This window comes from the organism of the source record quoted next, unplaced genomic scaffold, assembly GCF_019419815.1.
Source record: "Pyrus x bretschneideri cultivar Hongxiangsu unplaced genomic scaffold, Pyrus_bretschneideri_v1 Contig3, whole genome shotgun sequence".
NCBI classification, from domain to species: domain Eukaryota; kingdom Viridiplantae; phylum Streptophyta; class Magnoliopsida; order Rosales; family Rosaceae; genus Pyrus; species Pyrus x bretschneideri.
Window position 1 is genome coordinate 5,569,239 of NW_025999612.1, and position 20,113 is coordinate 5,589,351.

At 35.5% G+C, this 20,113-nt stretch overlaps 2 protein-coding genes across 2 annotated transcripts; both read left to right on the forward strand.

Moving 5' to 3' along the window:
* Positions 1 to 4,968: 4,968 nt before the first annotated feature.
* Positions 4,969 to 8,966, forward strand: LOC103949238 (UDP-glucose 4-epimerase GEPI48). Its single transcript, XM_009360341.2, has 9 exons — positions 4,969 to 5,614; positions 6,054 to 6,103; positions 6,204 to 6,339; positions 6,506 to 6,607; positions 6,745 to 6,972; positions 7,233 to 7,311; positions 7,565 to 7,647; positions 8,263 to 8,354; positions 8,433 to 8,966. Exons 1-9 carry the CDS (start codon positions 5,315 to 5,317, stop codon positions 8,524 to 8,526), a joined length of 1,164 nt encoding a protein of 387 aa, XP_009358616.2. The 5' UTR covers positions 4,969 to 5,314; the 3' UTR covers positions 8,527 to 8,966.
* Positions 8,967 to 14,554: 5,588 nt separating this feature from the next.
* On the forward strand, positions 14,555 to 19,941 carry LOC103949239 (dynamin-related protein 5A). Its single transcript, XM_009360342.3, has 16 exons — positions 14,555 to 14,871; positions 15,257 to 15,320; positions 15,513 to 15,620; positions 15,880 to 15,981; positions 16,515 to 16,565; positions 16,651 to 16,712; positions 16,788 to 16,878; positions 17,105 to 17,169; positions 17,678 to 17,872; positions 18,004 to 18,123; positions 18,255 to 18,325; positions 18,430 to 18,655; positions 18,758 to 18,808; positions 18,957 to 19,185; positions 19,315 to 19,454; positions 19,566 to 19,941. Exons 1-16 carry the CDS (start codon positions 14,743 to 14,745, stop codon positions 19,692 to 19,694), a joined length of 1,833 nt encoding a protein of 610 aa, XP_009358617.1. The 5' UTR covers positions 14,555 to 14,742; the 3' UTR covers positions 19,695 to 19,941.
* The last annotated feature ends 172 nt before the right edge of the window (positions 19,942 to 20,113 follow it).

Sequence of the window (20,113 nt, forward strand, 5' to 3'; positions counted from 1 at the left end):
AAGCATTTTAGCAAGTAAAGTTTTTTTTATGCAGAGTGATGTTCTCTTGTCAAACTAGTTTGACAAATTGCGAAATTCAACCAAGAATCAAGATAATCAATGCTACTAATTCAACTAAAGAACATTTCATTGATTTGGAATGCTCCATGCTCAGTCTTATTTTAGGCGCATAGAAGAAAATATATGTGGAATTTTTTCACAAACTTTATACGTTAGTAGTTTTTATACTTGATAAATGTTACAAGTGACTTGGGCACACTTTTTTTTTTTTCGTTTATAGTGGCGGATCCAAGATTCGAATTTTGGATAGCCCCAGTTTAAAAGGTCTAAAGTTTTTTAAATAGAAATTAGAGCGAGAAATGCACAATTTTTTTTTCTAGTTTATTCACTAAAGCATTGTTGAACACTTAATAAATGGGTATCAAGATAATTTGTCATGTTGTCCACACAACCTGTTGAGATATATCTTGCAAGTATTACATCAAACACTTAGCAAGTACAAAAGGACCCATAGAAAACATTCGGACCATTCTCGAAGACCTTCACAGGTATGTTTTTTAAACTCCAAATGATCCTGGAACCACCTAGGTTCCAATGTGCATTCGTCTCTGCTCGTTTTTGTATATTATGTTTATCTGTCATTTGATCATCCTTTGTTTTTTCGATCTAACAATTGAAAGTTACCGTAAGTAGCAGAAAAAAGAGTTCAAAAAAAATCATTCTTGAAACAAACAAAGAAAATAAAATAATGTAGAGAATATGGAGTTATTGTGTATGAGAATATGCCAATATGGTAATCACAATTCCACTTGGAGATTCGATTCCTTATTCTCCTTCCTTTTTGTCAATTCTCCCACAATCCACATGGAGATTGATACAATGTGACGTCCTTTATTCTCAAATATGTTTAGAACCTTTGAATTTTGATTAGTTTAGATAATTGAATTGTCATTTAATATTACAGTCTAATGATATTCTTCTTCACTTGTAAGTGAGAGGTGTTCGATTCTTACCAAAGACGAGTTTAAACCACATTATTATTAACTTATTGTGAGGCTAAATTCAACATCTCCCCTTAATGTAGATAATACCATTTGCTCAAAAAAAAATCTTCGAATTTTGATTAGTTTAGGTCCTCGAAATGAAGGAAGTAACTTCCATTCCAAGAATACTTTATAGTAAAATTAAAATGTTTAATTATTTATTTCCTTCTCCTTTTACCCAATTTACGTCACATTGTTTTTTAGTACTAAACTTGCTTCTTACTTCTTTTCTTAAATCTTTGACGTTAAAATAGTTATTAAATGGGTAATGGAAAGAATGATATTCAAATACAAAACCAGATGACTTGCTAAGTTAGGGTATAAATACGACCATCTTTAAGTATGATTTGTTAATTTATCTTGGTGATATAATTTATCAATTAGCATTAGACATGTGTGGTTTACAAATATGTTGATGAATTTTACGGATAATTTATGCCGTTTCAAGTGAAAAAGGATTAAAAATTCACAATTTGAAGTATATAGTTTACATTATAAGCAAATTGAACTACATACCTCTTGACGATCCTTTTACGTCAACTTAGTTTCGCTAATTTTTTGCCTTACTTGGTGAATAAATAAGGTTAAAAGAATTAGAATTAGACGTGTGGTTTGAACAAATGTTGAGGAGCTTATTTATAATTGTATTTCATTTCCGGTAAAAAAAACTAAAAATTCACAATCTCAAATACATAATTTACATTTTAAATCAATTGGGGTTCAGCTACTTAATACTACGATCTAATAATATTTATCTTCACTTATAAGTAAGAAGTTTTAAGTTTGATTATCGTCAAATACGAATTTAAACATTATTAATACTAGTTTATTGTAAAGTTAAGATAGTATTTTTTTAAAAACCGATTGAGTTACAATCTTCTTAACAATCCTTTTAGGCGGCCTTAGTTACGTAGACTTTTTGGCTTACTTGGTGAATGAATAAAGTTAGTAGAATTTTATAACTTATTCCATGTTGAATGGGGCGGTGACAAATCCATGATCTATCTATCTACTTCCTGAATATTCACGATTTTGACGTTGTTGTTGCAGTTACGTGTCCTGCACTTCCACAAAAAGCCATACGCTTCCTTGTGACTCACCGTTTCACAAAGTTATCCAAAAAGACACTCAATACTTCCAAAACTATAAAAGATATATCCACCCCCACTTTTCCTTTTGTTTTTTCTTTTTTTGGAATTCTTGGATATTGAAGTAATTTCATGCTGTATTTAAGAGTGTTTAGAAGTGTAATTAAAATAAATGAAAAAGTTTTTATTCTTTAGTTTTAAAATCATTTAAAGTGTTTTTTTCTTCATTGATAAGTAAGAGGTTTTAGGTTCGATTCTCGTCAAAGACAAATTTGACCACATTATTGTTATCTCATTGCGAGGCAAAGGACACCCCTCCTCCTTAATGTAGATAGTATCGTTTGATAAAAAAAAAAGAAAACAAAAGAAGCACTAGTTTTCGACGTATTTAGGGCTCGTTTGGAAGTGCAGTTGATATAATTGAAAAAAATTTCAAAAAAAATGTTTTTGTGTTCCAAAAACATTTGAAGTGCTTCTTAATGTAGACAAATTTGACCACATTATTGTTATCTCATTGCGAGGCAAAGGACACCCCTCCTCCTTAATGTAGATAGTATCGTTTGATAAAAAAAAAAAGAAAACAAAAGAAGCACTAGTTTTCGACGTATTTAGGGCTCGTTTGGAAGTGCAGTTGATATAATTGAAAAAAATTTCAAAAAAAATGTTTTTGTGTTCCAAAAACATTTGAAGTGCTTCTTGCCGGTTATGTGTTTTTTTTCCAAGATTCATTTGAATTTTTACTAAGGATTGATTCTAAAAATATTTTTACCAAACACATTTCTTCAGCTATTTTAAAAGCACTTCCGAACAAACTATTAAACACTATCTTTGTCGGAGGTGTTATTATTTGTTAACATACTAAAAAGTGATTTTTACCTTTTTAGAATGATTTTGGCATTATTGTTGTACTCTTGGCTTGGCTTGGCTCTTAAAAGCGAATCAAAAAATTGAAACGGAATTAATTGAGATATCTTCAATATCTAGAATATGTTCTTCAACTTTTAGCCCTGAAAAATGAAGGAGAATAAATTCTTGATATCAATCACTTATGTAAACATCCAAGCATCATTTCATTTCAATTTAGAGAAAGCTAATAAAATTATATTCTTTTTAAATATGGTGCAAAATCGACTTAGATAATAATCACAATGTGACATGGTGACATAGTGTTTTATGAGCTCATTTAAATTACGGAACTTTAACAAAAAGTTTCTGATATTGTTCACTTTAACGAAAAGCCATATTTTTACACTAAAAAGTCAATCCTGGTACTATTTACTTTACCCTTTATTTTGTCCTTATTGTTAAAACTCAAAATTTTCAAGTCATTTTCATTAGTTTTCCTTTTAAATTATAGCACTTGTACAATTATTATTATTAATATTACTACGTAAACTTAATATGAAAATGATCAACCTTATGTCCGGTAAGGAATGCATAACGCTATGTTAGCTAGCACATCATGTGGTGTTACATCCACTTACAATAGTTTTGGAGTCATTCTATGGCAATGAATAATACAATGTTAAGAGGCTCACTTTCATAATGGTTGAAAGTGTTTTTGGAATCAATTTGTAGTAAAATCATAAGTGAATTCTGAAAAACGCTTTATTGCTTCATGTAAGGAGCACATAATTGGTACTTCTTGTAGAACACTTTAAATGATTTTGCAAACCAAAAAATATTTTTACTAAAAGCGGTTCGAATCATTTTAAAAACAATTCTAGGCGAATAACATACGCACAATAATCCCAAAGCCTATATGTTGTAGGACAACAAAAACAGAAGCCTTTATCGTGTTTTTAGTAAGAGGTTTTTGAGAAAAAAGTACGCTATTCGTTAAGATTGATATAGAATATGTACAAATAGTAGGATAAGATGCATATTTAATGGCTGAAAACAAAAGCATCTACGATGTACCTGAAGCCTACATCTTGAAAAGTATTTGGAGTGCTTCTTACAAGAAACACATAATTGGTGCTTCTTGCAGAATGCACTTTAAGTACTTTTGGAACTCAAAATATTTCTTGAAAAGTACTTTCAGTCATTTTAAAGGAGTTTCCAAACGAGCCCTAAATAGTTAGCTGTTAGCAGGAAGAAAGAAGCCTCAATGGTTTCCCTTGGAAAAAAAAATGTTAAACTAACTAGTTCTTGGTGGTTTGACCAAAAAAAAAAAAACTAGTTCTTAGTGTAATGCAATTATCAAAAGTTCCCAATAAGAATCATATTCACACTCCCTTTGTTGATAAACAATATTCGAAAGGGAAAGAGTCTTTAAAATCGATTCCATGAAAAATAGGATGATGCTAAAGAGATCATTCACTTAAATCATATTATGTAAACCACATAATTTAACGGGTTATGATTCGACTTCCTTTTTAAATCATTATAAATTAAAACTAATCATCAACAGTCTCATCATGTAATTTACAAAATATAGCTTAAAAAAATAATTCCATAATATTTTCCTAAAGACGTGACTTTTCTCATCATTCATTTCATTTTCCATAGTGTCAAACATAACAGTTCTCCAAAAAAAAACATTAAACAAGGTCAAACTATGTCAATTTCTTTCTTTGTCTCAAATATATGGACGTTAAACGCCATAATTAATTTCCTAATCTCACCCAATCAATGCCAGCGATTACACAAGAGATCATGGGCCCAACCTTAAACTCAATCAATCAATCCAATTAAATTAATTATTTGTTTTTTACCTTAATCCAGCATGCTCTCCAAGATTCCACTCTTTAATCCCAGATATTTTTCTAATCCCAGATTTTAACCTAAAACAAAAGCAGTCACCAATCACCGCTCGCCGCCTCCTCCTCCGCCTCCGTAACTTTACACCCTAGTCCTCGCCATCATTCCGCTGGTGGACATGTGAGACTCCGAACCTTCACAAAGCCCCACCCCACCCGAGATCGCTCCACGTGTCAGATCTGGTCCACCCCGAAACGCTCTTTTTAATTTCTTCACGTTTTTTAATCATTTAATTATTCCAAAATTTCAGTTACTCCCTCTCTCAGAGAGAGAGAGAGAGAGAGACTTTAAACCGCCTTTTTGCTGCTTCTTCTTCTTCGTCCTCCTTCTGGAAAATTAATTAATTTAATTAATTGTTTGATTAAAGTAATCGCTGGCGACTGGCACCATTAGCGATTCCTATATATTGGTCTTCTTTTCATGCTTTTGCTGCGGCACCCAAAGATCTTCACGCTTTCCAGCATTCCCACCACTTCTTCTTCCTCCTCTGCCTCGTGTACTGCGCTGTCGTTTGACAGCCCTAATTCGCTTGCTTCCATGGCCAAGTGCATACTGGTCACCGGCGGTGCCGGTTACATCGGCAGCCACACCGTGCTTCAGCTTTTACTCGGCGGCTTCAAAACCGTCGTCGTTGATAATCTCGACAACTCCTCCGAAGTCGCCATTAACCGCGTCAGGGAACTCGCTCGTGAATTCGGCAAAAACCTCTCCTTCCACAAGGTTTGGGTTTTGAATTTTTGTGTTTAATTTTGATAATCGGGTGATTGTTTGTTTAATTTGATCAGTTGTAGTTTCGAATTTTCAATTGGCAGAAACCGACACTCTTGGTTTTTGGACTGAATATTTATACCCAAGTTTCAGAAATTGGTATTTTAATTGGCTTGGATAAACAACAAAAATATATACAATTGGGTTACTTTTAATCTTCTGTTTTGGTGGGTATTTTTGGAGAACTGTAATTCTGCTTTCTGGGTTTCCAAGTTTGTGTTTTTATATTTGAAAATTTGGGAAATTTATGAAATTTCGTGATGTTTGTGCCTTAATATAACTGCTGAGAAAGTTATGCAGAATTGAGGTATCATATTAGATAGACATACTGTTTCATTGATTCATGGATGATCATGATTTCTCGTAACTCTGTTTCCAATTCCACCTGCAGCTGGACCTCCGGGACAAAGCGGGACTCGATAATCTCTTTTGTTCAACACCGTAAGCATCTTCACCCGAAAAGCGCCATCAATCTTGATTTTGCCATCTACCATTTGGTGTTCCTGTTATAACCTCTCTTGTTCGTCTCTCCAAATTGCAGATTTGATGCTGTCATACACTTTGCTGGACTCAAAGCAGTTGGTGAAAGTGTTCAGAAACCATTGCTTTACTATAACAACAATTTAATTGGGACAATTACTCTGTTGGAAGTCATGGCTGCCCATGGATGCAAGAAGGTTCTCTCTTATGTTCCTTCAGCCTTGATATAATGTTGATTGCATATACCTTGTTTATCATTTTCAAGTTCCCAAATTTTATAGATAGTGAGAATTTTTAAATTCAGATTTTGGATGTATATGATCGTTCATTGACACGGTTTTCTCATACTTTGAATGTTTTCAGCTTGTGTTCTCATCTTCAGCAACTGTTTATGGTTGGCCGAAGGTGGTCCCATGTACAGAAGACTTCCCACTTGGTGCAGCGAATCCTTATGGACGAACGAAGGTATAATATGGCCATAATAATGTACATCTAGTTCAAAATGTCTGGTTATATTCTCAGTGAGAGCATCACTAGCAGTTTCTTGGTTCATCCCCTGTATATGTTTCTATGAGGTCTAATGAAATGAGGTTATCTTTCAGCTTTTCATTGAAGAAATTGCTCGAGATATTTACCGCTCAGACTCTGACTGGAAAGTCATATTGCTGAGATATTTCAATCCAGTCGGTGCACATCCTAGTGGCCTTATTGGTGAGGATCCCCGTGGGATACCAAACAATCTCATGCCGTTTGTGCAGCAAGTTGCTGTAGGCAGGCGTCCAGCCGTGACAGTGTTTGGAACTGACTATAATACCAAGGATGGTACTGGGGTATGTATTCATTTTAACCTTTTGCTTTAAGCAAATTTTTTCACGTCTGCACTAACTTGGTTGGGCTATATATCCGAATTTATATAGATGCTCAGTTTACTTTATTACTTGAGATATATCTCGAATGCTTCATCTTTGTTCTGGTATTGATTAATCATGAATTATGGAGATTTAGGGTGGTATCATTTGGCTTTCCTATTTGTCTTACGCTGAATACTTTTGTTGGAGGTTTAATTCTGATGATGTTTGTTCCATTTCAGGTACGTGATTATATTCATGTATGCGATTTAGCAGATGGTCACATTGCTGCATTGCACAAGTTAGATGAGGATACTATGGGTAGGGGTTCTACATCACCATTTTCTTTGTCTGTGATACTTGACTTGTTTCTGTTAGGTTGACCTGGAGATTATTTTATGCAAGACCACACCCTCAAACTATTTAATATGTCTTGCCTCAAATGTGATTTTTTGGTGTTTATTTATCTCATGCTAATGTGGTTCAGACAATTTCAATATAGAACTTTCACATTTTATTTTGCTTTTGTTTGACATAGATGTTGAATCTATTAACTCACTGTATTAATCCACAGGTTGCGAGGTGTACAATTTAGGAACGGGTAAAGGAACATCAGTCTTGGAAATGGTTGCAGCATTTGAAAAGGCATCTGGAAAGGTTTGTTTTTGCAAATATTTCCATTTACTTCCCTCGTTGTCCTTCTGATTCCTAGAAACATATCCATGCTTAGAAACATCGGTTGTTGTATTGATTTCTGGACCCTAATCTGTTATGAACATTGTACTGCATGTAAAATTGGGGTCTCATTATGCGAAGTGTGTTCTGAACATCACTGTAATCTTGTTTAGGATAGGGGTCACTTGTGTCTGCATAGTCAAATATTTTGTATCAAATTGGACAGAAGTGTGGATAACGTTTCAGAATTTTGACATGAGATGGTTACCACAGTGGTTTTTAGCTTTGTCCATCTGACAAGAACTTTTTCGTTTCCCTTTATTAGAAAAATTCAAACCTACGACTACACGCACTCAATCACTCAACCACCCTCAACCCCCTGGGAGCCTAAGAATGGCTATTCTAATTAAGCGAATACTAGAATTTATATAGTTGGAGAATATTGTGTTCAATTCTTTTGATTGACTCACTCGTTGTAAGAATCTCGGACCTTGTTCCAGTTCCACAGTATACAGAAAAGGCTTTTATTATTTTGGTTATGTTTGACCATTTTTATTATTTTGGTTAAGCTTATTTGTGTACTTGTTAATATTTCAGAAACTTCCTGTTCTCACGTCTGGGAGGCGTCCTGGAGATGCGGAAGTTGTCTATGCATCGACTGAAAAGGCGGAGAGAGAGCTGAACTGGAAGTGAGTACATAGTGTTTGTGAAAAATTTATCCAGTGTGCCGCAAACCCTTATATCTTACATTTGAAATTACCTTGCAGGGCGAAATATTCCATTGACGACATGTGCCGGGATCAGTGGAACTGGGCTAGCAAAAATCCATATGGCTATGAAACTTCAGACTCTAGCAATTGAGAGCTGATAGTTTCATAGGCTTTATATGTTAGTTTAGTGTTTATCGACAGTGGAACTAGACTAGCCAAAAATCCGTATAGCTTTGGACACACGGACTCTAAGCAACTGAAAGGTGATAGTTTCATATGCTTTATATTTAGGTTTAGTGGTCGTCATCTCTCACCCTCGATGTAAAGGTTTAGTGGCCTTGCAGAGATTAGGTTCTTTCTCACGAGCTTCGTTCGCAGATCTTTAGGCGGTTGGTCACTGCGGTGTTGCGATTGTGGCCAATTAATGTTATGTTTTGGTTTTACAGTTTTACTTGATCATCACAGTTTTAGTAGTGCAGTTCTAACCAATTGCTGTTACTTATGCTCCTACATGTATTTTGAATAATAAGGTCATGAGATCGGACCGCTTTTTACTGTTATTTGCAATACATGAATTCGGAATGTCCAGAAGAGACCGTGTTGTTAGAGACATTTATGCTTTTACTTTGTCATCTCTCTGTTGTGTGCCTGGGTTCCTTCATCCTTGCGCGATATTCTACTAGATATTTAAACCACGAAGAGGCGGATTGGAGCATGTTAGTGAACAAACTATTCTGTGCTGCTTGGCTACCCTCGTTTGCAGTAAAGAAAATATTGGCTGTTTAGCGTTGGGCAACTCGCCTTGGTCGTACTTCTTTTCTCAAGTTGAGTTGGAAAATGCTCGGAGTTTGAATTCATGTCTGTCATTTTCGAAATCAAATTAGGTACACTAATAACTGCAGTGTATAAAAAATTTGGTGGTTCTGAAGCAATAGAAAACACAATAAAACAGACCCAAGAAACTTGTCTGATCTTTAAACCCTTAGCCAAGCAGAAACAAGTGACCGCTCATTCCTTCCAATGGGGGATCGGCCTGTTGCGTGATGGCATCATGGCACGCCCGGAAGCAACACGAACACAACTAACTGGTACATGTAGAATTACATGTACCAATGGGCTGCATTCAGGCTGCTTATGTGTCTGGCACCGTGAACTTGTGTACACTACGTTTACTATTCTGTATTTGTAGTTTTGTATTATATTTGAGTGTATACATATGTTAAATTAGAGAGGATAAAAACTTTGGATCGTGCTATTCACACACCCATTTTAGCTATTGATCTTCTAAAATTCATTTAATTCGATTGTCAAAAATTAAGAAGGGTGTGAGAAATAAAAAATGCTTTTTAGCCAAAATGATCCCTGAGATTTGCATAACTCCTTGCCTTGGTCCCTGAGATTTCAAATCAATAGAAGTGGTCCTTAAGATTGTTCACCATCCATCATTTTGGTCATTTCGTTAAAAACTTCATTAAGTGTCTAGGAGCTCTTGGCTGGAAGTTTGGGCAATTTTCAAAGCTTCGTAACTCAATTGTTTCTTAACCAAATTTGACCCATAATATATCAAAATGAAGATAGGAAAGTGTAGAATAAGATTATACCATTTGGAAGTCCAATGGTTGCCGGAGATGGTCAGAAAATAGCCTCAAAGTTGACTGGTCCGAAGGTCCGAGGGAATACTGGAAAACTCGCTGGAAACTGGGCAAACTTTAAACGTTCATAACTTCTTCAATACTCAACAAAATAAAGTGATTCAAAAATGAAAAATCATACTTCTCGACGAGATGAAGAGAATGATATCTTTTTCAGTGGCCAAATCGTCGTGGTTTGGCCGGAAAACGGCTCAAAAATGGCTAACTCGAGACCAAGACAGCTACTTTCGAGCAGTTTTTCGGCCAAACCAAGGAGAGTTAGCCGCTGAAAAAGATATAATTCTCTTCTTCTCGTCGAGAAGTATGATTTCGTTTTTGAATCACTTGATTACGTTGAGTATTGAAGAAGTTATGAACGTTTAAAGTTTGCCCCAGTTTCCGGCGAGTTGTCCAGTTTTCCCTTGGACCAATCAAATTTGAGGCTATTTTCGGACCATCTCCGGCAACCATTGGGATTCCAAATAGGTATAATCTTATTCTACACTTTCCTATCTTCATTTTGATATATTATGGGTCGAATTTGGTTAAGAAACGATTGAGTTACAAAGTTTTGAAAATTACCCAAACTTCTGGCGAAGAGCTCTGGGACACTTAACGGAGTTTTTAACGGAATGACCAAAATGATGGATGGTGAACAATCTCAGGGACCACTTCTATTTGAAATCTCGGGGACCAAAGTAAGGAATTATACAAATCTCAGAGACCATTTTAGTTAAAAAGTGAATAAAAATGAATATGTAGATATCACTTTTCAAAACTGTTTACAAAGAATTTGGGAGCCAGCGTAGGAGAAAGGCCTAGTGACCTTGGTGTGGTACGTCAAATGTGTGGTTCTGGACAGCCCACCAAGTAAAGGGTATGCTGACAGCCCATCAAGTAAAGAGTGTGTTTGTATCATGTGCTTTGCAAAACAAGATATTTCTGTGTTGAATAAGTCTTCGTCAAATAGATCTTCATCTGTGTTTGTATCATGTGCTTTACAAAACAAGATATTTGTGTGTTGAATAAGTCTTCGTCAAATAGATCTTCATCTAACGATGATGAAGTTATAAAGTCAAAGCGTCTTTTTTTTGTAAACTCAATGCAGACTTACATGACACATGTATATTGTCGTAGTAGTTACTTTACCAATGAATTAAAGACGTACAATTTTTGTTTACATGTCATTGTTTTATTGATACGGGATATCACGTGTCGGTGTACTCATGCCATATAAATTGCTCTCGTTAACGTGGTAGGAATGGACCTTATAAGGCCAACGGGTCTTTTCCAACTGTAATATAACCATTCGTTAACAATTCTTCCATAGTGGTGTGGCAAGAGATGAGCCCACACTATAATATAAACGAGGTAAATTCAAACTAAGATGCAAAGAGTGAACAACACACTCTTCCAAACTAGTAGAAATGGGGCATGTAACCCATCATTTGGGAACATGGCTACAAATATAAGTGGTATACAAATACGATTTCATATCAAAAAACATATACAAATAGTTATGAGTATTGCACTGAAGTTTGTGTTTGGAATCGCATTGGACAACTCAATTTTAGTGTGGCGGTACTTCGTTCTATAAGTTTGAAGATGCTTGAGAGTTCGAAATTATGTCTCCCATTTAGATTAGACAAATATCTGGATTGAATGAGCGGATTAAACGAATCTTTTAATTGAATTAGCATATCATATATGATTTAAACATTACAAGGGAGGTATTAACAAGAGACGTTTTCATGGGACTTGGCATTGTGCCGTTGGGTTGGAGTTTGAATATAGCATGCACTCGAACTTCCAAAAAAAGGGGGGACCTTCCTTCTTTATTGTCCAAAATAGAGCACAAATTCAAATTCACGTAGAGATGAATTGGAAAGTTGAAAAGATTTTTTTCAAGTTTACTCTCATTACATTAAGATTTTTTCTTAATTTATTGAATTTCATATGTTTTCTTAATGATTGTTATGCTTTCCAAAGGGTGATAGTTTCTTATGCTTTATATTTAGGTTTAGTGGTCTTGCAGAGATTATGCGTTGTTTTATTAGTAAAAAGTAGTTAAGGAGAAATTCTTGTATGCGGACAACCGTACTACGTCACCAATACTTGAGAATCTCTCATGTCATGGCTGTCGGCCAAGGCCCCTTGCAGTTTGTTTTGGTTAGTTCTTGATTCTTGTTGAACCTTTGGCCGACCGTCTTCCAAAAAAAATGGGTTCCTTCGTCTTGTGGCCATTGCATGCTGCGTCTCTCTTATAATTCCATGTCATTATTTGACTTTTGTTGTCTAGCAATTTTTTTTGGGGTTTTTTGATATAGGTCCAAAGTAAATAAAAATTGAACTTATTTCAAAAGTTAAAAGTTACTAAAAATTAGACATATTTCAAAATGTAACCTATAAAATTAGACCTATTTTAAATTTTCCTTTTGTTTTTTATTCGAGCAATATTCTATTGGAAAACTAAAGTACAGGGATGTGAATTCAAACAATTTTAGACTAGTCGGCTGCACCAAGGTATATAAAATAAATAAGAATATTGGCCGTCTATAATTGGACAATTTGCTTTTAACTTAGCAATAAGTTAAAACCGCAGTCTTTCAGTATAGTCTGGTAGTATTCCTCTTCATTTATAAAATGAGAAGTCTTAAATTCGAATCTTGCGAATGAAAAATTCGATACCAAATTAGACTACCCATTATATGACTTAAACGGACTATCACAACGCATTAATGGAAAATTGGAACATAGAAAGAATGTTCGTTAAAAAAAAACAAATGAAATTAGAGAAGGCAGAATGATTGTGTATGGAAAGGTGTGCCCACCGGTTCAACAACAGTACGATATGATTCAAACTCCAACACTGGTTTTGGCGCACTTCAATTGAAATCCTTTTCTCTTTTTAGCGTTTGATAACCTTATTAGACAAACAACTGGTAGGGATTTTGGTAGGGCAAGTAAATTTCGATGTTCTTCTTTGTTGGTCAATCTTATGTTATTGTTTTAATATCTCAAGATCGTTCTGAGAAAAATGACTTAAGTTTGCACACATTGATAAAAAAAATGTGTGTCATAAAATGAGAATCGAAACTAAGACATTTCATTTATAAATGAAAAAAATACCACTATGTCGTAATACTAAATGACTGTTGACATTTTTAACATGATATTAGAATGATGTGAATGACGAGGGGAACAAAAAAAAATTTAAATGAGTTATAAGGCATCTAATGAATCTTGTAAAGGTGTTATTTATTTATTTTTAGGAAAACTAATGAATATGACTTGAAAATTTTGAGTTTTAACGAAAATGACAAAATAAAGTGTAAAGTGAATAGTACCAGAATTGACTTTTTAGTGTAAAAATGTGGTTTTTCGTTAAAGTTCTCTTTATTTTTATATTAAACGATAGATTTGTTAGGTCAGATGTTAGATTAGAAAGTCAATGAAATTCGAACCCATGCTGTAGTGTAAGGGCAACAATCCTCTCCACCACTGTGGTAGAGGGCCACTTGCCTTGTAAGGGTTAATTACAACAATAATCATGAACTTGTCACCGAGTTTTATTTGTGCTCTAATTTTTTATTTATTTTTTTGTATTGTTTTTTAATATTAATAAATCAGGATTTGTTTAATATTTTATTTTAATACTAAGTAGTAAACTATGACTCTAAGAAGAGGTATTTTTAAGTTGAATATTAAGATCCAAAAACTGTTTTGGTTGGGAAATAGAAGTTGTTTTTCGAACTTTTAAATTTAAAGGGGAAAGAAAGACCAATCGAAGTTGACGGGCAAGAAGTCAATGATCACACACCCTTCCCCTTTTCTATTGTGTACCAATTTCCTCTTCTCGTGACCTCCATTTTCATAAAAAAGATTGAAATAGAGGATCAAGAGGGAGACGGAGAGGAAAGAGGGAAGAGGATCAATTCGGATAGGGAGAGTAGAGTAGTAGGGTGATACGTCGGTTCAAATATCGTAGATGTTAAGTTCAATACAAATTTATTCCCGCCATTCCTATGTTGTTGTATAAAAATATTATATATCCCAAACCGGCCTTTATTTTCCTTAGGTCTTCCACCGTCATTTACGTAAGTTTGACTTAGTTTTATCTATTAATCGTGCGACTGATCTATTTATTTATTTTTCTTATATTTATGATTGGTTTATTCACTTTTATTTCTGTAAAGTAATTGATCATGTGTTTAATATATTAAACTTAATAATTGAAATTGCTATCATAAAACTCAAATTTTTCCAACTCACTATACGAGTTTAATTTCTATAAAATTAGAATCAGACTCAATTTTCGGACCTTATATAAAAAAACATAAATTCCCAAAAATAAATAAAAATAAGAAAATGTCCAACCCACAAATAGTGGAGAGTGACACGGGTACGCGGATCCAGCGAGTCGAGCCGAGTCGAGTCGTGTCGAGTTCAGGTTCAATTCAACGCAACGCTGAGTCGTTCATTCCCATTCGCACCGCACTCTCACCCGTCGCACTTTCATATCACTTTCCTTTTAAAACACAAACACATTTCGAAATTTCAAAACTAACTCTCTCTCTCTCTCTCTCTCTCTCTCTCTCTCTCTCTTCGCCCGTCGTCATCGTTTCCACCGCAGATCTAGGTCTTTGAACGTCAAAGTTTCGAGCTTGCCTCAGATCCAGGCGATCTGATTCGGACGCCGTAGTCGTCGCCGCCGCCACCAACTTCCGAAGCCAAGAATGGAGAACCTGATCTCGCTGGTGAACAAAATCCAGAGAGCTTGTACTGCTCTAGGTGACTATGGCGAAGGTAGCGCATTACCGACTCTTTGGGACTCTCTTCCCGCCATCGCCGTCGTCGGTGGACAGGTCAGCTCCCGATACCTCACCTTCAATCTTACCTCTACGATTGATTCATGCATATGAATTCTGGTTGTGTTTTCAATTGCTCTGTAGCTTAGATCTTAATTGTGTATTTAGCAGTGCTGATTATGGCGGTTTGGTTTAATTGCATGAACTCTGTTGCACAAATTGGTGCGGAGTTGTAAATTAGTTTGATTTTTCACAGATCTACAAAAATTTGGATCCAAAGTTTGAAACTTGAAACTAGCTTAATTTGGGGCAAAAATGAAAATGAGAAAATAAGGCATGTCGAATACAATAGCAAATTGGAGAAGAAAAAGTAGAGAGAACGGATTTATTTTCATTTGATGGTATATATAATGTATCCTTATGATTTTGTTCTGTCCTGCAGAGTTCCGGGAAGTCTTCTGTCTTGGAGAGCATTGTTGGGAAGGATTTCTTACCACGTGGTTCTGGTAAGTTTATCGAATCCCAAGCAATCTTAGTTATTTGTGTGAATGGTTGTCTGTTGGTTGGTGATATTTGTTTAGTCGTTCAGTGTAGTGACTTCAATTTCTTAGATGTTCTTGGGGTGTTAGTTCTCGTGTAGGCACTTTGTTAACATGGAATATTGTTCTTGGGTATTTTTGAATGGGAAATAATTGCAGGAATTGTTACTCGGCGTCCACTTGTCTTGCAACTTCATAAGATTGATGAAGGAAGCAGAGAATATGCGGAATTTCTCCATCTTCCAAGAAAGAGGTTCACTGATTTTGGTAGGTTTCTTTCTCTTCATTCTAATTCCTGTTTGCATTTTTGTTGCAATGTGACAAATGCCACTAAATTTTCTTGGTGTCCAGAATTTTCTGTAAAGATTCCGCATCTTAGATGATTTTCCCCATATGAAAATTTCAAAATTATATCACAAAGAAGAAGACTTTGTGACCCAGTATATTTTATATATGTTATTTTGTAAATTTACACACAGAGCTATCTGCATATGTATTTCATTTTAAATAATTACCATCTGTGCAGCTGCTGTGAGAAAGGAGATTTCAGATGAGACAGATCGAGAAACCGGCCGCAGTAAACAAATCTCTAGCGTTCCAATTCATCTTAGCATATATTCTCCTAATGGTAAGATAAGTGATCTTTGACTTGTTTGCTTCTTTTTATTTTAATTGGCGGTTTATAGTCACCTAAAACTTGGAGCATCATGGTTTAGGGAATGGGAATGAGAATGTGGTGCTGTCATGTATCTTGGAACATGGAACAATTGGGGTGGACTCAAATTAAATTTCATAGACTGTTTGATTACTAGTTTGAATGTGATAAGACAATCCTAGGTCAAATGTCTTTTTATAATACCAGCCTTTCTCCCCACTATATATATCAGTTTGCTGAAGTCTTGTATGTATTAGTTTCACATTTCTTTTCGAAACGATATACAACAGATAAAGTGGAATGATGTTTCTACTTGGTCCACTTTTAAAATATTAAGGCCTTGGGCCTCAGCTAATTAAATTTGAATATCAGGGAATGAGGTCCAGAATTTCCTTTCTTTAATACGTCCGCAGTATAATATTTTCATGTAATGTAGTTTTATGTATGCATATTTTGATCTTCTCTTTTACTGACATATCAAGTTTATATTTGTTGATTCTTGGCAGTTGTCAACTTGACACTTATTGATCTTCCCGGGCTTACAAAAGTGGCTGTTGGTAAGTTTCATGGATCTCATAGATTTGGCAATTATTATGTGGGCACTTTATAAGCATCTCCTAACAACCTTTCTTGGGAATGTAGAGGGTCAATCGGAAAATATTGTGCAAGACATTGAAAATATGGTTCGCTCCTACATTGAGAAGGTAATATCCATTGGAATGTTTTCTTTTTCAAATTTTTAATATGCTGAACCATAGTCTGATAAACATTTTTTGCAGCCCAACTGTATAATTCTAGCTATTTCACCTGCCAATCAAGATCTTGCTACATCTGATGCAATTAGGATCTCTCGCGAAGTGGATCCAACAGGTAACCCTAATATTATTTTCTATATATTGTAAGTATTTCTCTTGCTATATTTCATGTTCTTGTGCATCATGCTTTCTAAGAAAAGGTTCAGCTAATCAAGGAATTGTTATATCAATATACTGAAATGTGATATCTTGTAGTGGCCACAATTGACCACCATATCTTGCAAAAGTACATAGGAAACTTAGATGTGGAAGGATTCAGTATGTTCCCTTTCTTTTTGCAGGGGAGAGGACACTTGGAGTCTTGACAAAGATTGATCTTATGGACAAGGGTACTGATGCAGTTGACGTAAGTTGGCCTAGTATCTTGTTTTAAATGTTTGAGACTGGATAATTCGGTAAACAACCATTAAGCTAGCAAGTATTAAAGAATCTTGGTTTATTGTTCAAAAGATCTTTCTTTGACTTTTTTAAAGTCCAGAAAAGTTTTATTTATAGCTACATATTTCAAGAATCGTTTAGGATAGAGGTATCTTGGCTGATTCATATCCATCCATATGAAAAGTTTTATCTAGTCATACATTTTCTTGGTTTTGTTATGAGTGTTCAAATATACCGCAAGTCCTTAAAGTCCATATCTTCAACAAGTTACCTCGTTTTGGGATTTTCTTTATTTAGTTTTGTATGGAGTACTAGACTAAATTATGACATACATACAACAGTGTCCAGTCCAGATAATGCCTGCATATAAAGTTATAAACATACGTATTTAATCTCTTTTTGAGTCACAATGAGTAGCAAATCTCATATTTTTATATCCTGATTCCTCAGTTTCTTTTCCTTTTTGGGTTACTTAGATGTTGGAAGGAAAGTCATATCGGCTAAAGTTTCCTTGGGTTGGGGTTGTGAATCGCTCACAAGCAGATATTAACAAGAATGTAGACATGATTGCTGCCAGGCGTAGAGAACGTGAGTATTTTTCTACCACCCCAGAATACAGGCACCTTGCTCACAGAATGGGTTCTGAGCATCTAGCAAAAATGCTTTCTAAGGTAGGAAACTGATACCCTACTTCAATCTGATTTCGGTATACTATAACAAGAAAGTTAGTAGCTCCTTTGTATTTACCGTTGGATTAATCTTGATCGCCTTCACTAAATTCTTGTGATGGTTACTGTCGCAGCATTTGGAAACTGTAATTAAGTCAAAAATTCCTGGCATCCAGTCCCTTATTAGCAAGACTGTTGCTGAACTTGAAACTGAACTGAGTCGTCTTGGAAAGCCTATTTCTGCTGACGCTGGAGTAAGTTTGCTTTGTTTTTCATTGAATCTTTTGAAATGTCTTGCTTTTAAAGTCAAAGTGATTATGAAGATTGACCTCTATTTTTTAACTTTTACAAGAGTTGCTGCTGATTGATTTCTTTGGCCTTGCAGGGTAAACTATATACCATCATGGAGATTTGTCGCTTTTTTGATGGGATATATAAAGAACATCTTGATGGCGTGTATGTATCTACCGCAATAATCTTTTACAATACTGGTGCTTGGCTCAATATTTATTGTCTGTTATGATTTAATAGTCTTAATACTAATATGTTCTTATCCACAGGCGTCCAGGTGGTGATAAGATATACAATGTTTTTGATAATCAGCTTCCTGCTGCTCTGAAAAGATTGCAATTTGACAAGCAGCTTTCAATGGAAAATATACGAAAGCTCATCACTGAAGCTGATGGATATCAACCTCATCTTATAGCTCCTGAACAAGGTTATCGTCGTCTCATTGAATCCTCTGTAGTTAGCATAAGAGGTCCTGCTGAGGCAGCTGTTGATGCGGTATGATTATAGCTTACCTTTCCGTCTCTGAAAATTTTTAGTAATTACTTTATCACGCTGCTTGTGCTAAGATGAGTTATTTTGAATTTTTCATTATACCAGGTTCACATCATTTTGAAGGATCTGGTTCACAAGGCTATCAGTGAGACTCCAGTATGTTCACAACCATGTTTAATTAGTTCTTCCATTGATTTTTCTGTCCTTTTGTTATCTTTTGGTGTTAGTCTCGTTTTACTGTCCATTTCCTCGTTTTTGTTTTTTGTTTTCATCTTGTATTGACGCTGCCCTTGTTGTCTTACAGGAATTAAAGCAGTATCCTGCTCTCAGAGTAGAGGTTACAAATGCAGCTACTGAGTCGCTCGAGAGAATGAGAGAACAAAGCAAGAAGGCAACACTACAGCTAGTTGATATGGAATGTAGTTACCTGACAGTTGATTTCTTCCGTAAACTTCCCCAAGACATTGACAAGGGCGGAAACCCATCGCATTCACTTTTTGATAGATACAATGATTCATATCTCAGGCGGATTGGTGAGTCTCATGAAATAAAAATTAGGCTCACTTGTATTCTATGGAGGTTTACACATTGCTATTCTTTTCTATTGGACCAATATCTAGACACCTTATTCTGTTGGTAAATTCTTTGCTCGTAAAAAACAGGGTCTAATGTTCTGGCGTATGTCAATATGGTATGCGCAAGCTTGCGTAACTCCATCCCCAAGTCTGTGGTCTATTGCCAAGTTCGAGAGGCAAAACGAAGCTTACTTGACCATTTCTTCACTGACTTGGGAAAACTGGAGGTAAGTAAAGATATCCTCTACCCGTCTTTGCTAGTTGTCCCTTTGTCAAAAATTGACGGTCCTTGTAGAGAGAGATGCTGACTCTGGATTAACTCTGAATTTTTTGAACAGACAAAGCGGCTGTCGTCGTTACTGAATGAGGATCCGGCAGTAATGGAGAGGCGTACTTCCCTTGCAAAGAGGCTGGAGCTATACAGGAGTGCTCAAGCAGAAATAGATTCAGTTGCTTGGGCGAAGTAGATGTGTGTGCAGGACATCTGCTATACCTTTCGAACGTGGATTTTGTCGAGATGGCCACACGATTCATTCATTTACGATTTTGTTGTAATGGTGGGCAGGAAGGCGGGTTCGGAGGCATTTTGTTTATTTTTATTCATGTACTAACGAGTTGGTGTGAGGTGATGCCATCTTTCACTTGATATCGCTATGCTTGTTTTTCAGCTGCAACATTTCTATAGTATATATGTGATTTGCTTCTGATGTGCCATTTTTTTAACTTGCTTCTGCTTCGAGCATGTCTGTGGTGCAAGTTGGGCCTTTTAATGAACAACACTCCGTTGTCCATTAAAAATGTGTGGGATTCGAACTTCGGTGCATAGAAAAATGGAAGTTTAAAACAAACTCGGCAAGAAGAGCAGTCGGAACTTGAACCACTATTG

Coding starts and splice junctions, on each gene's coding strand:
- LOC103949239 (XM_009360342.3), top strand. CDS start 14,743: ATGGAGAACCTGATCTCGCTGGTGAACAAAATCCAGAGAGCTTGTACT. Junction 16,713..16,787: donor TTCGCTCCTACATTGAGAAG/GTAATATCCATT, acceptor CATTTTTTGCAG/CCCAACTGTATAATTCTAGC. Junction 18,326..18,429: donor AAAGAACATCTTGATGGCGT/GTATGTATCTAC, acceptor TCTTATCCACAG/GCGTCCAGGTGGTGATAAGA.
- LOC103949238 (XM_009360341.2), top strand. CDS start 5,315: ATGCTTTTGCTGCGGCACCCAAAGATCTTCACGCTTTCCAGCATTCCC. Junction 5,615..6,053: donor AAAACCTCTCCTTCCACAAG/GTTTGGGTTTTG, acceptor TTCCACCTGCAG/CTGGACCTCCGGGACAAAGC. Junction 8,355..8,432: donor GAGAGAGAGCTGAACTGGAA/GTGAGTACATAG, acceptor ATTACCTTGCAG/GGCGAAATATTCCATTGACG.